At 46.3% G+C, this 14,533-nt stretch overlaps 1 protein-coding gene across 1 annotated transcript in view; it reads right to left on the bottom strand.

Moving 5' to 3' along the window:
- Positions 1-13,785, bottom strand: part of COLGALT1 (collagen beta(1-O)galactosyltransferase 1) — a 37,050-nt gene extending 23,265 nt beyond the window's left edge. Inside the window, exons 1-6 of the mRNA XM_073653831.1 lie at positions 13,480-13,785; positions 9,189-9,299; positions 7,698-7,815; positions 1,367-1,501; positions 1,064-1,268; positions 706-825 (exon numbers count right to left, since the gene is read on the bottom strand). Coding sequence (XP_073509932.1) covers positions 706-825; positions 1,064-1,268; positions 1,367-1,501; positions 7,698-7,815; positions 9,189-9,299; positions 13,480-13,691 — 901 coding nt within the window. The 5' untranslated portion in view covers positions 13,692-13,785. The remainder of the gene's footprint in view (positions 1-705; positions 826-1,063; positions 1,269-1,366; positions 1,502-7,697; positions 7,816-9,188; positions 9,300-13,479) is intronic.
- Positions 13,786-14,533: the final 748 nt, after the last annotated feature.

Below are 14,533 nucleotides of genomic sequence, written 5' to 3'. Positions count from 1 at the left end.
CCCCCTATGTGCAATCCATCACTAAGCATGTGACTTATGAAGGTAATTGTGTGCACCAGAAATTTTTAGGGGATTCGTCGCAAAAGGGGTGAACGAAGATGCACATGCCAATTTTTAGTTATTTCATCCCACAAATTTAATTTATGCCTATATTTTTCTCACTTTGCTTCACCAACTTAGACTATTTAGTGCTGATGCATCACACACAAATCAGATTACAAAAATATTTAAACACAGGTTGTAATTAACAAAATAGGTAAAAAGCTAAGGGGGTGAATACTTTAGCAAGTGACTGTATAAACTGATCTCTGGATAGGGCAGCATAATCAGATCAGTGGGAGTTCGACACCCAGCACCTCCACTGATCAGCAGTTTGCAGCTCCCGCTGCGGATGGATGTACAGTGTAAAGAACTAGAACAGCAGAGCTCCATACACCACCTAGTGGCAGTTCTTGGCTACTGCAGCTTAGTTCCTACTCTCTGTATGGAACTCTGTTGCTACGTTTCTTTATACTGCATACAACCAGCCGCAGCAAAAGCTGCAAACAGCTTATCAGTGGGGGTGCTGGGTGTCAGACCCCACAGATCTGATAATGATCACCTATCCTTGAGGTAGGTCCTCAATATACAAGCTCTAGACAACTGCTTATAGGATAGCGGAAAGTGCACAATATTTTAGGTCCGCTTCCTCCCAGCCATACTCACCCATCACTTCTAGCTTGGTATGCAGGAAGTTATCAGCCTCATCCAGCAGAGAGCTGTGTGCCCGCAGAGGAACCGGCAGATGTCCGTATACTTCTTTATTACAGAGGAACATCTGGACGTCTGGAAAGAAAGAAATAGGAACAGTCAGCACTTGACTTACATCTATACCATGGGAGAAATACAAAGTAAGAGCTGAAAAATGAAACAAGAAGAACTGCAGTGTAAATCATGGACACGGCATGAGCCATTAATAAGACAGAAGGTGGACTGATGAAAATGTTGGACTTGTCTCGAGGATGAAAGTACTAGACACTTCCTCCTGGATATCTGCACACTTTGGGCTGACATCTGAACTCACCAGCTTGCCGACAGGAGAAGGCGAAGACTATAATGTCATCAAATGACCAGGTGTAGTCCGTGTGCGGCGGGTAGAAGTCCAGATACTGGCTTGCCTCCTTCCGCAGGTCGATCAGAAATGTAGAGTGAACCATGGGCACCGCAAAGCAGCCGCGTCGTTCCCTGCGCCGGATCGGCATGTAGGCCGGGGTGCGTCGGTAATAACCCTGTGTATAGATGTCGTATTACATAGGAACAGTTACATCTATACAGGCCGACAGACCAGCCTTGGATGGTGGACACATTACCGGCAGAGGGTCCTCACCTGAGTGGTCATCCCGCACCAGAAGTTGGAGTACGCCGCCCTGGACTCTAACATGGGGGCGATGACCGTCTTATTCTCTGCGATCAGCAAACTCAGGGTGTTGGGATTTGTCAGCAGATTATCAGAGTCTATGAACTGTAGAGAAGACATGTAAAGGGCATAGTCAATATAGGGACACGATGCTTTAACAAAAGAGTAATATTTTGCCTTGTCGTTAGGTGAATTTTAGACCAGAGGTGAAGTTCTCTAGTCTAAAAGCAAATGGTTAGACAATGGGAAACGAAATGCGGAATAAGGGGTGACTGGAGGGTTAGACCGAAGACTAATTGAGGTTTCTATAAAAAGCCGACTCCGCGGATATATCCGCCTAATAGGGAAACAGTCATTGTGACAGCAGCAAGGAAACAGCAGCCAGAGCCGGCACGTCCGACCAGGTCTGCTTTCCATCTGGCCACGGTCCATGTCAGTCTATCATATGGTTGTAATAAGCAGCTCTAAACAATATAACAGAGGCTCAGAAGAAAACGACCGCAGGGCGACAGCGATCACAGGTGCCGCACAAAGTAGTAAATGAGACTGCACAACGAGAGCTTGTCTGCAGACGCTGCAACGCCAATGGAACATTATTCTTTAGTACCACCTTCTAGTGGCTAACTGTAGTAGTGCAGAACGCTTTAAAAAGGTCTTGTCATTTTTCATAAATAGGTAATTTTTTTTATTTTTAACATTGGGGAAATGCCGCTGTTCTCCTGAATATGATGCAGTTTTTATTTTGTTCCTGATACTCTCCTTTACTGGGATATGGTCCCCTCGTCCCTATATACAAGTCTAGTCATGTGGTACCAACGAAGATGTCTATAGGAAAGTGACGAGAATCAGGCCCATATGGCTAACAAGAATATATTTATATACAAGCAAGAGGAGGTCATCGCTCAGGAATGAAGAGGCACTGGAACAAAAAAAAAAAAGCAAAAACAGTGGATTCAGGAGAATATTTGGATTTACATTAGCTTTAAAAAAATATTATATTATATAGAACAGATGCTCCGTTAAGGGAGTTTTCCCCACCAAGATGGCTATGAAGTGGAGGTAAGCATGCCAGACCTCTGAGCTATGCAGAACCTGGTTCCTGGGATAGCTGGAGGTGGCAGCCATCAGTAACTCACTATTTTTGGGGAAAATCCTTTAAGAGATATTCTACGCTGAAGCATTTCCCATCTGGATAGGTGATAAACACTAGGAGGAGGTTGACTTGAGTGGTGGTCCAACTTGTGTCTCAAGGTCGACCCAATACTTGTAGCTGAGGTATGTATACAGTGCAGTGAAAAAAAGTGTTTGCCTCCTGCCTGATTTCTTATTCCTTTGCATGTTTGTCACACTTAAAATGTTTCAGATTACAAACAACTTTAAATATTAGACAAAGATAACACAAGTAATCACAAAATGCAGTTTTAAAATGAAGTTCTTTTTTTATTAAGGGGGAAAGAAATCCAAACCTACAAGGCCCTGTGTGAAAAAGTGATTGCCCCCTAAGCCTAATAACTGGGTGGGCCACCCTTAGCGGCAACAACTGCAATCAAGCGTTTACGATAACTGGCAATGAGTCTTTTACAGCGCTCTAGATGAATTTTGTCCACTCATCTTTGCAAAATTGTTGGAATTCAGCCACACTGGAGGGTTTCCGAGCATGAACCGCCTTTTTAAGGTCATGCCACAGCATCTCAATCAGATTACGGTCAGGACTTTGACTAGGCCACTCCAAAGTCTTAAGCCATTTAGAGGTGGACTTTATGGGTGTGTTTTGGATCATTGTCCTGCTGCATAACCCAAGTGAGCTCCAGCTTGAAGTCACAGATGGCCGGACATTCTCCTTCAGAATTTTTTGGTAGACAACTGAATTCATGGTTCCATTTACCACAGCAAGTCGTCCAGGTCCTGAAGCAGCAAAACAGCCCCAGACCACCATATTTTACTGTTGGTATGATGTACCTTTTCTGAAATGCTGTGTTACTTCTACGCCAGATGTAATGGCACATAAACCTTCCAAAAAGTTAAACTTTTGTCTTGTCAGTCGTCCAGTATTCTCCCAAAAGTTTTGGGGATCATAAAGATATTTTCTTGCAAAACTGAGACAAGCCTTTATGTGCATTTTGCTCAGCAGTGGTTTTCGTATAGAAACTCTGCCATGCATGCCATTTTTGCCCAGTCTCTTTCTTATGGCGGAGTCATGAACACTAACCTTAACGGAGGCCTGCAGTTCTTTGGATGCTGTTGTGGGGTCTTTTGTGACCTCTTGGATGAGTCGTTGCTGCACTCTTGGGAAGGTTCACCACTTTCCATGTTTTCGTAATTTGTGGCTAATGGCTCTCACTGTGGTTCGCTGGAGTCACAAAGCTTTACTAATGGCTTTATAACCTTTTCCAGACTGATAGATCTCAATTACTTTGTTTCTCATTTGTTCCTGAATTTCTTTGGATCGCAGCATGATGTCTAGCTTTTGAGGATCTTTTGGTCTATTTCACTTTGTTAGGCCGATTTCACCCGACCGGATATTTTCGGTACCAGGAAAACCTGTACAGGAGATATCCGTGTGCACCTGTGCACACATGTGCAGCATCAGGAGTACACGTACCAGCGTTTGGGAGTCAGTGTATAGTTTGCGGTGTTCCCAAGCGCTGGGTGATGAATGCTGCCCTCATCATAGTCCCCTGTCGGCACTGCGATCAGCACCAGCAGGGGTTAATGATGAGAGTTGTAGTCTGCTCCCGATGTCACCACCTGTAAAAATAAGAATAAAATAAAAAATTCATATACTCATATACCAAGTGTCCCCCGCTGTAATCCATGTGACTGCTCATACCAAGGAGCCGGGGAGAATGACTCACTCCAGCGAGTGGGCCCCCGAAGCTGCGCTCAGTGAGTGACAGGACACCACTCGCTGAGAGCAGCTCCAGGGCCCGCTCGCTACTGGAGTCATTCTCTGCTGATCGGTTGCATGGATTACAGCGGAGGACACTTAGCACAGGCGAGTATATGGATTTTTTATTTTATTCTTACAGGTGGAGATGTAAGGAGACAAGACACTGTGGATCCAGAACAGCAAGGACGTGTGGTAGAGTGGAGGAATTTGATCAGGACTCTGGGGACAGCATTATCAGGAATCGAGCTGAGAACGTGTGCAATTTCTGAGGTGATTCTGACGCCGAAGAGAGAGACAAGAGGAACAGCAGCAGCATCCGGAGCTCCTGTCAGGAAGAAAGGTGTCGTGTATCCGCCCAGACGTCGACGATCAAGCCCCAAAGATCCGAGCGACGCCAGTCAAGGTTCCTTACCAGGGAGACATCGGTCGACAGAACGAGAACAGGTTGCGGAGGCACAGTTTTCAGACATGTGTGCCAGTGACAGAAACTCTGAAGCTGTCAGATCGGAGATACACGGTCGCATGGGCAACCAGGAAAGATGCGCGAGACAGGCCGCTACCTCTGACAGAGACATATGGTGCCGGGCCGGAGAGAGGGAAAGACAGTAGTCAGACGGGGACCAGCAGAAGCCAAAGCGATATCGTAAAAGTGGATACAAAGTTAAGGGGGAAATGGGCAGCGAGTTGTGATAGGAACAGAGTCAAAGATTTAAAAGACTGCCCCTCGCCCAGTATAGTTAATGACAATCTAGTTCCCCTTCCCTCCAGTAGATCATTTTAAACTACCAGCCCCTGAATTCTAGTGTATTCTGATAACAGAATAAATTATGTGATTTACTGCTTATTTTACTGTCAAACGTTGTAAAGAAATTGTTACCATATAATACATGTTTCACAATTAATATTAGTTGTTAAAAGAAATATACTGCTGATCCGCCTGTGTCTCCACTGTTGCATACTGTTTACCTGCATTATAGATACACCAGGAGCAGACACTACTACTCTCATCATTATCCCTGCTGGTGCTGATCGCAGCGCCGGCAGGTAACCATGATGAGGGCAGCGATCAGCACTAGGGAACAGCTCAAACTGTACACTGATTCCCAAGCGCCGCTACGTGGCACACGGATGGCATCCGTGTGCGGTACATGTTTACACGGACCCATTGACTCGAATGGGTCCGTGTGATCATTGCTGCTGGCCAAAAACGGACATGTCTACATGTGGATCACACGGTCAGTGGAAACACAATGACATGTGCACAGGGTCTCCAGTACGTGTGGAAACTGTCACCACTAGTACTGGACACACGGACGTGTGAAAGAGGCCTCAGGCAGGTCCTATTTAAGTGATTTCTTGATTTAGAACAGGTGTGGCAGTAATCAGGCCTGGGAGTGGCTAAGGAAATTGAACTCAACTTCCCAAAGATATGGTAAACCACAGTTAATTTATGTTTTAAGAAGAGGGGGGTAATCACTTTTTCACACAGGGCCCTGTAGGTTTGGATTTCTTTTTCCCTTAATAATAAAGACCTTCATTTAAAAACTGCATTTTGCGTTTACTTGTGTTATCTTTATCTAATATTTAAATTTGCTTTGTGATCTGAAACATTTAAGTGTGACAAACATGCAAAAGAGTAAGAAATCAGGAAGGGGGCAAACACTTTCACACCACTGTATATACAGTGAGTACGGAAAGTATTCAGACCCCTTTAAATTTTCCTCTGTTTCATTGCAGCCATTTAGTAAATTCTAAAAAGATCATTTTTCTTCTCATTAAAGTACACTCTGCACCCCATCTTGACTGAAATAAAAACAGAAATGTAGAAATTTTTGCAAAATTTATTAAAGAAAGAAAAACTGAAATTTCACATGGTCATAAGTATTCAGACCCTTTGCTCAGACACTCATATTTAAGCCACATTTCCTTGTGATCCTCCTTGAGATGGTTCTACTCCTTCATTGGATTCCAGCTGTGTTTAATTAAACTGATAGGACTTGAGTTGGAAAGGCACACACCTGTCTATATAAGACCTCACAGCTCACAGTGCATGTCAGACCAAATGAGAATCATGAGCTCAAAGGAACTGCCCAAGGAGCTCAGAAACAGAATTGTGGCAAGGCACAGATCTGGCCAAGGTTATAAAGGAATTTTTTCATTACTCAAGGTTCCTAAGAGCACAGTGGCCTCCATAATCCTTAAATGGAAGAAGTTTGGGACCACCAGAAGTCTTCCTAGACCTGGCCGTCCAGCCAAACTGAGCAATCGTGGGGGAAGAGCCTTGGTGAGAGAGGTAAAGAAGAACCACAAGATCACTGTGGCTGAGCGCCAGAGATGCAGTAGAGAGATGGGAGAAAGCTCAACAAAGTCAACTATCACTGCAGCCCTCCACCAGTCTGGCCTTTATGGCAGAGTGGCCCGACGGAAGCCTCTCCTCAGTGAAAGACATATAAAAGCCTGCATAGAGTTTGCTCAAAAACACATGAAGGACTCCCAGACTATTAGAAATAAGATTCTCTGGTTTGATGAGACAAAGATAGAACTTTTGGTGATAATTCTAAGCGGTATGTGTGGCTAAAACCAGGCACTGCTCTTAATCTGCCCAATACAATCCCAACAGTGAAACATGGTGGTGGCAGCATCATGCTATGGATGTGTTTTTCAGTTGCAGGGACAGGGTGACTCGTTGCAGTTGAGGGAAACATAAATGTGGCCAAGTACAGAGATATCCTGGATGAAAAGCTCTTCCAGAGTGCTCTGGACCTCAGACTTGGCCGAAGGTTCACCTTTCAACAAGACAATGACCCTAAGCACACAGCTAAAATAACAAAGGAGTGGCTTCAGAACAACTCTGTGACCTTTCTTGACTGGCCCAGCCAGAGCCCTGACTTAAACCCAATTGAGGATCTCTGGAGAGACCTGAAAATGGCTGTCCACCAACGTTCACCATCCAACCTGACGGAACTGGAGAGGATCTGCAGGGAAGAATGGCAGAGGATCCCCAAATCCAGGTGTGAAAAACTTGTTGCATCATTCCCAAGAAGACTCATGGCTGTACTAGCTCAAAAGGGGGCTTCTACTCAATACTGAGCAAAGGGTCTGAATACTTATGACCATGTGATATTTCAGTTTTTCTTTTTTAATAAATTTGCAAAAATTTCTACATTTCTGTTTTTTCCAGTCAAGATGGGGTGCAGAGTGTACTTTAATGAGAAAAAAAATGAACTTTTTAGAATTTACCAAATGGCTGCAATGAAGCAAAGAGTGAAAAATGTAAAGGGGTCTGAATATTTTCTGTACACACTGTATAGGAAAGATTTACTCACATCTCTTCTCTATGGCAGGAAATGGTGAATAAAGTATAGCCGTCCGGGATTTATCCCTAAAGAGGACTCGGCCGTCCTTACTTACCAATATGTAATCTGCCCACATTTCCCGGGCAGAGGTTAGAGCCGCCTGGCGAAGCTTCATGACATACTCGTAACGTGAATGTGACCAGTGCTTCGGGCCTTCTTCATCCTGGAACCATCTGGAAGAGAAGAACACAGATTAAGAAGGATGAGCAGAAACAAGACCTCCAAACAGGACGTGTGCACGGAACAGACACATGGGCACCAGTAGATGACATGGGAATGCAGAATAGGGCATCAAGCAACCCCGAGGCAATGGTCAGCCAAAGAACTTACGGCATTTTCTGGTGTCAATTATAATAAAGCATGTCCAAACCCCTTCCATTTCTAGAAAATGCTGTGAGGACCAAAACAAAGCGCAAATTATTGTGCAAGTAAGCTGTGCACCAGAACTTGCAACTGCTTTATAGAAGAAAACAGGCTTACGAGGGGCTCGTCTGAGAAGTGATCCAAGTTGGCCACTGTTACACATTTTTTCTCAGGAGTGGGAGCCAAAACCAGGTGAGGAACAATCAGAGAAAAGGTATAATAGAAACAAGTCACCAATTGTGCATTTATCACCCACTCCTGGTTTTGGCTCCCACTCCTGAGAAAAAATACTGACCAAATACTGATAGTGGGGCCATGGCCTTACTGCCATTTACAGTCACTGGAGCCAGATTTGGGGGAAAGGTGGACTATGGCGGAGCTTTGTGGAAACATTTTGGTTAATAAATTGGTGAAAGAGGGATAGTGTGGGGTCTGTAATAAACGGAGACCAAATGTGGAGGCAAAAATGCTTTAGGACAGTCACGACAACATCTCTGGGATTGGGGGGGTGGGGGAACCATAAAAGAACTTACGATCCCAGATTCCTCCATGTCCTAAATGAGCACCCATGTGAGACACCCTCTGATAAATAGGAAGAAATCGATCCACATTGTGCCATAATAAAGGAATGACACGTCTCCTCCACAGCTCCTTACACCACATAGTGGCCATTCTCAGGTACTGCATCTAAGCTCCTAGCCACTTCAATAAGAGCAGAGCTGCAGTACTCAAGAACGGCCACTACAAGGTGCTTTGAACTGTGCAGAGCACCTCTGTACATCCGGCCTCCATTGGCGATGAAAGCAGCTGATCGATGGGGGAGCTGCTGGGCATCTCTACTCTCATGGTCTGCCAATGGTCCTCCAACAATGACATGAAGACCATTATTCACATAACAACTGCCAATCACTGGCTTCAAGCTCAGGCAGGGATGTACAGCAAGTAGCCGTTAAAGTCAGTGATTGGCTGCAGCGGTCATGTGAATGGTGGGTGTGACATCATAGGTGTAAGAGATGGCGCTGGGGTTTGAATTCATTAATGCTCTTATTTCCATTCTCTTACGCCAGAACAGAAATCTTGAAAATAGTGAGACCTGAGGAATAAAGGAGAACGCAGCGATCATTCAGCCTTATATACATGAGCTCCTATAACACCCGGTATACACCCTCCACCGTCCCTTTACCTGGGGTGATCCTGCGGCCTCCACTCCACGTGGTGATACTGGTTCTGACAGTTGATGAGCCATTCGCGGAGGATACTGCTGGTGTTGTCCAAGTTGTGATCGGTGGCCACCCTGAGACAGGAGTAAAGGCAGCCATATTAGCGCTTTCTATCCCCTTTACATCACAACAGCGCACTCCCTATAGCCTGCGGAGCACCGGCCACAGGCGCACTCCCTATAGCCTGCGGAGCACCGGCCACAGGCGCACTCCCTATAGCCTGCGGAGCACCGGCCACAGGCGCACTCCCTATAGCCTGCGGAGCACCGGCCACAGGCGCACTCCCTATAGCCTGCGGAGCACCGGCCACAGGCGCACTCCCTATAGCCTGCGGAGCACCGGCCACAGGCGCACTCCCTATAGCCTGCGGAGCACCGGCCACAGGCGCACTCCCTATAGCCTGCGGAGCACCGGCCACAGGCGCACTCCCTATAGCCTGCGGAGCACCGGCCACAGGCGCACTCCCTATAGCCTGCGGAGCACCGGCCACAGGCGCACTCCCTATAGCCTGCGGAGCACCGGCCACAGGCGCACTCCCTATAACCTGCGGAGCACCACCCACAGGTGCCGCAGTCTTCTGCAACTTCATATAATGACAGGCTTCATAGAAGATCCCTGCATCATTACAGCCGCCATACCCAGGAGAATGACTGCACAAGGACGGCTCTAATCCAGTTCTTTGTGCAGATAATTACAGTATATTGTTCGCTGTTATCAGCCAGGCAGAGCCAAGATAATGCCCCGCTCCTGCCCTATAATCACAGTTAATATCATCCCTTCCGTTCTAGCGGGGCTTTCTCTGTTGCAGGTGCAGTTTGTGTCCGGACAGTTTGGCCATTCTCACTAATAACAGCGAAGAATTCACGCTGGACCCCATTACGGAAACCTGACATTACATGCAACGACACATTTTTCGTTCTTTTTGTCCCAATGGCAGAAATGGACAAAATGAGAGCAGCCGTGACCCGGCTTCACGTGTCAGTGATACCAGCTGCTGATCTTTAGGCCGTGACACAGGTCACACGTCCAAAACTGACGTGTACTTGGCAGTACTTGAATGAGTACTAGCCATCATTTTGACCGATAGCACTCGTCCCAATGTTATTCTATGGGGTTGTGAACATGTTTGGTTCTCTTTGATCTGGGGTGAAAATAAAATAAATAAAGAAATAATAAAATAAAAATAATAAAATAAAAATCACACCATGTTGCAGCATGCACGATTTGCATCTGATCATGGGATTGCACTTGGAAGTTCATGACTGTAAAAAAAATAAAATAAATCAGCATGAGAAAAAAAATAAAAAAAAGTGTGTATCCAATGATCGGACAGTGCGCACCCATACAAGTCTATGAATTTATGTATAACATTTGGACTGTACTCAGATGTCATCCGAGTGCAGTCCGACATCCGCAGACTCAGACAATTGAGTTCTCCATCTTCACCCGTGCTCCATTTCTGATCACACCAAGATGACACTCCGCTCCCGCTCTGCCGAGCGTCACTACCATTATCAGCCAGATTCTCTCGCATAAGAGAATATACGATCGTGTGACCCCGGCCTTGGGGAGAGTAGCCCTTTAATAATTCCCAAAAGTTATCATTAGGAGGTAGAATACTCTGGTTATATAGTCTCCACTACACCTCATTGAAGCTTATTTCCCCTATTATGCATAGGCTTTCTGCTCCATAAGCAAAGCTGCAGTGTAAAGTATGGAAGACGGGGGGGGGGGGAAAGCACAGAACATCACACTCCAGACTAGGTTTGCCTCCACAATAGGAGAGGTAAAAAAAAATAAATAAAAAGCAAGTGAGCATCAGACATGTGCAGCGAGTAGTTACAAGGACAAGCTCAGCTCTGCTATGTGTGCAGTGCAGTGGGGCACACAGCAGAGACCCCCCCGGGCGTGTACTGTGCAGGGATACATCCGGCGTCCTGCACACCGCAGCCCCAGGCGCCACAGACAAGGAATCTCCAGCTCATCACCAGGTGATCTGTCCGGAGACCTCGAGATGAGACGCCCCCACGTGGACATGTCGGAAACATTAAAGCCCCCCCATAATCACTACCACACACAGGTCTGTCATTATTGCCATGTAGAGGGATAAGCGGCGCCTGACCTGCTCCAACAGCCACTTATCTTCATAGGAAGACTGGAGGTTTCTTGTTCCCTAGAAAGGTAGGGGAAGCAAAGCTGGAGTGTAAAGTATCAGGAGTGAAGGAGAGGACAGAAGCCAAAGATACCTCTACATCAAACATTATGTAGAAATCATTATCTTCCAGAGCTGCATTCACTATTCTACAAGGGCTTCAGAGAGGAAATCTTCCAGCATTTTCTTTGATGGTCTGCAATCTGGGAATGCTCATAGTGATGTAAAAATAAAAAAAATCTTCCCCCTCCCACCCTGATAGAAATGGGTTAACAAGCTTACTGACAGCTAGCTGAATTGCGAGTGCAGCTGTGGAGCACATAACTCAGAATAGCAGAATTGCGCGTGCAGCGCATAACTCAGAATAGCAGAATTGCGAGTGCAGCTGTGGAGCGCATAACTCAAAATAGCAGAATTGCGCGTGCAGCTGTGGAGCGCATAACTCAAAATAGCAGAATTGCGAGTGCAGCTGTGGAGCGCATAACTCAAAATAGCAGAATTGCGAGTGCAGCTGTGGAGCGCATAACTCAAAATAGCAGAATTGCGAGTGCAGCTGTGGAGCGCATAACTCAAAATAGCAGAATTGCGAGTGCAGCTGTGGAGCGCATAACTCAAAATAGCAGAATTGCGAGTGCAGCTGTGGAGCGCATAACTCAAAATAGCAGAATTGCGAGTGCAGCTGTGGAGCGCATAACTCAAAATAGCAGAATTGCGAGTGCAGCTGTGGAGCGCATAACTCAAAATAGCAGAATTGCGAGTGCAGCTGTGGAGCGCATAACTCAAAATAGCAGAATTGCGAGTGCAGCTGTGGAGCGCATAACTCAAAATAGCAGAATTGCGAGTGCAGCTGTGGAGCGCATAACTCAAAATAGCAGAATTGCGAGTGCAGCTGTGGAGCGCATAACTCAAAATAGCAGAATTGCGAGTGCAGCTGTGGAGCGCATAACTCAAAATAGCAGAATTGCGAGTGCAGCTGTGGAGCGCATAACTCAAAATAGCAGAATTGCGAGTGCAGCTGTGGAGCGCATAACTCAAAATAGCAGAATTGCGAGTGCAGCTGTGGAGCGCATAACTCAAAATAGCAGAATTGCGAGTGCAGCTGTGGAGCGCATAACTCAAAATAGCAGAATTGCGAGTGCAGCTGTGGAGCGCATAACTCAAAATAGCAGAATTGCGAGTGCAGCTGTGGAGCGCATAACTCAAAATAGCAGAATTGCGAGTGCAGCTGTGGAGCGCATAACTCAAAATAGCAGAATTGCGAGTGCAGCTGTGGAGCACATAACTCAAAATAGCAGAATTGCAAGTACAGCTCTGGAGCATATAACTCAGAATAGCAGAATAGTGAGTGCAGCTCTGAAGCATATAACTCAGAATAGCAGAATAGTGAGTGCAGCTCTGGAGCATTTAACTCAGAATAGCGAGTGCAGCTCTGGAGCATATAACTCAGAATAGCAGAATAGCGAGTGCAGCTCTGGAGCATATAACTCAAAATAGCAGAATTGCGAGTGCAGCTCTGGAGCATATAACTCAGAATAGCAGAATAGCGAGTGCAGCTCTGGAGCATATAACTCAAAATAGCAGAATTGCGAGTGCAGCTCTGGAGCATATAACTCAGAATAGCGAGTGCAGCTCTGGAGCATATAACTCAGAATAGCAGAATAGTGAGTGCAGCTCTGGAGCATATAACTCAAAATAGCAGAATTGCGAGTGCAGCTCTGGAGCATATAACTCAAAATAGCAGAATTGCGAGTGCAGCTCTGGAGCATATAACTCAAAATAGCAGAATTGCGAGTGCAGCTCTGGAGCATATAACTCAAAATAGCAGAATTGCGAGTGCAGCTCTGGAGCATATAACTCAGAATAGCAGAATAGCGAGTGCAGCTCTGGAGCATATAACTCAAAATAGCAGAATTGCGAGTGCAGCTCTGGAGCATATAACTCAAAATAGCAGAATTGCGAGTGCAGCTCTGGAGCATATAACTCAGAATAGCGAGTGCAGCTCTGGAGCATATAACTCAGAATAGTGAGTGCAGCTCTGGAGCACATAACTCAGGAGCTGCCCGGCCAGCACTGGCACAGGGCATGGAGCCCACAGGTCTCACCACAGGGAGAGCCGCTCCTTGGGGTAGTGCAGCCGGTCCACAGCCCCCAGCACGTCGGGCAGGGAGCTCTCGGTGTTCCTGGCCAGCAGGGCGATCAGCACGGTGGGCTTTCTGTGCGGAGACTCCGGGTTATAGCGCTCCTCCGGGAAGTATCCGGCACTGGACCCCGCCAGAGCGGACAGCAGCCCGCACAGCACCCACACCCGGGACATAGCGGCGGCAGCGGCTGCAACTACTTTTTGCCCTCCGACCACAACTCAGCGGCACTTTAAAGGGAAAGGCGGTGCCAACGCGACCGGAGAACAAGGATTGGCTGCTGAAAGTGAAAATCCCTTTAAGAAAGCGCCTATCTCGCCTCCGACTTACAAACCTCCAGCTCGCTGTCACATTCTAGCGAGTTCTTAAAGGGATGGGCGCACTGCCAACTCAAAGCCGTAATGCACCGTGTAGAGGCGCATATAGCGGGATGAATTGAGCTGTGTGGGAGCCGAGGGCAGTATTCTATGTAATATACGCGCCATTGAGTGTGAGGCGGTGAAAGGGCTCATTCAGCAGCAGCGGTGCTGACGAATCTTAACGCAACACTTCAATTATTTCTACAGGTTTATGAGCAAAAATGATCATGATAACAAAATACAATGCCCTAAGGTGCCTACACCCACAAAAAATGTACAAGCGGCACAAAAATGGGCATCAAAGTGGGAACCAGTGTTATCAAAAAGGTTAAATGAGCCTTGGGTGCCGGCTTTGATGCCCATTTGTTGTAGGTGCTGCCACATATTCACCTCAGAGCGCCGCGTCGTATTTTATTATTCTGAGAGTTTCTGCTCATTATTAAACCTGTAAAAAAAAATAATAATAAACAACGTCCGCCTCGTACACATGACTGTGATCCATGCCCTGAGGAAATCTTCACATTAGGAGGGGAAATCCTTCCAGAATTCAGCTCCTTTCACAAATACCAAGTTTTTTGGAAGCGTTTTCTGGCTTTATTTTGTAGCCAACCCGCTTTAAAAAGAAAAGAAAACTTCTTGAAAGACTCTCCCTGCTCATG

The sequence above is a fragment of the Phyllobates terribilis genome, unplaced genomic scaffold, assembly GCF_046119375.1.
Source record: "Phyllobates terribilis strain yellow unplaced genomic scaffold, ASM4611937v1 Scaffold_11__3_contigs__length_659146591, whole genome shotgun sequence".
NCBI classification, from domain to species: domain Eukaryota; kingdom Metazoa; phylum Chordata; class Amphibia; order Anura; family Dendrobatidae; genus Phyllobates; species Phyllobates terribilis.
Note: the sequence above shows the minus strand (reverse complement) of the source record. Positions and strands in the feature narration are given on the sequence as shown.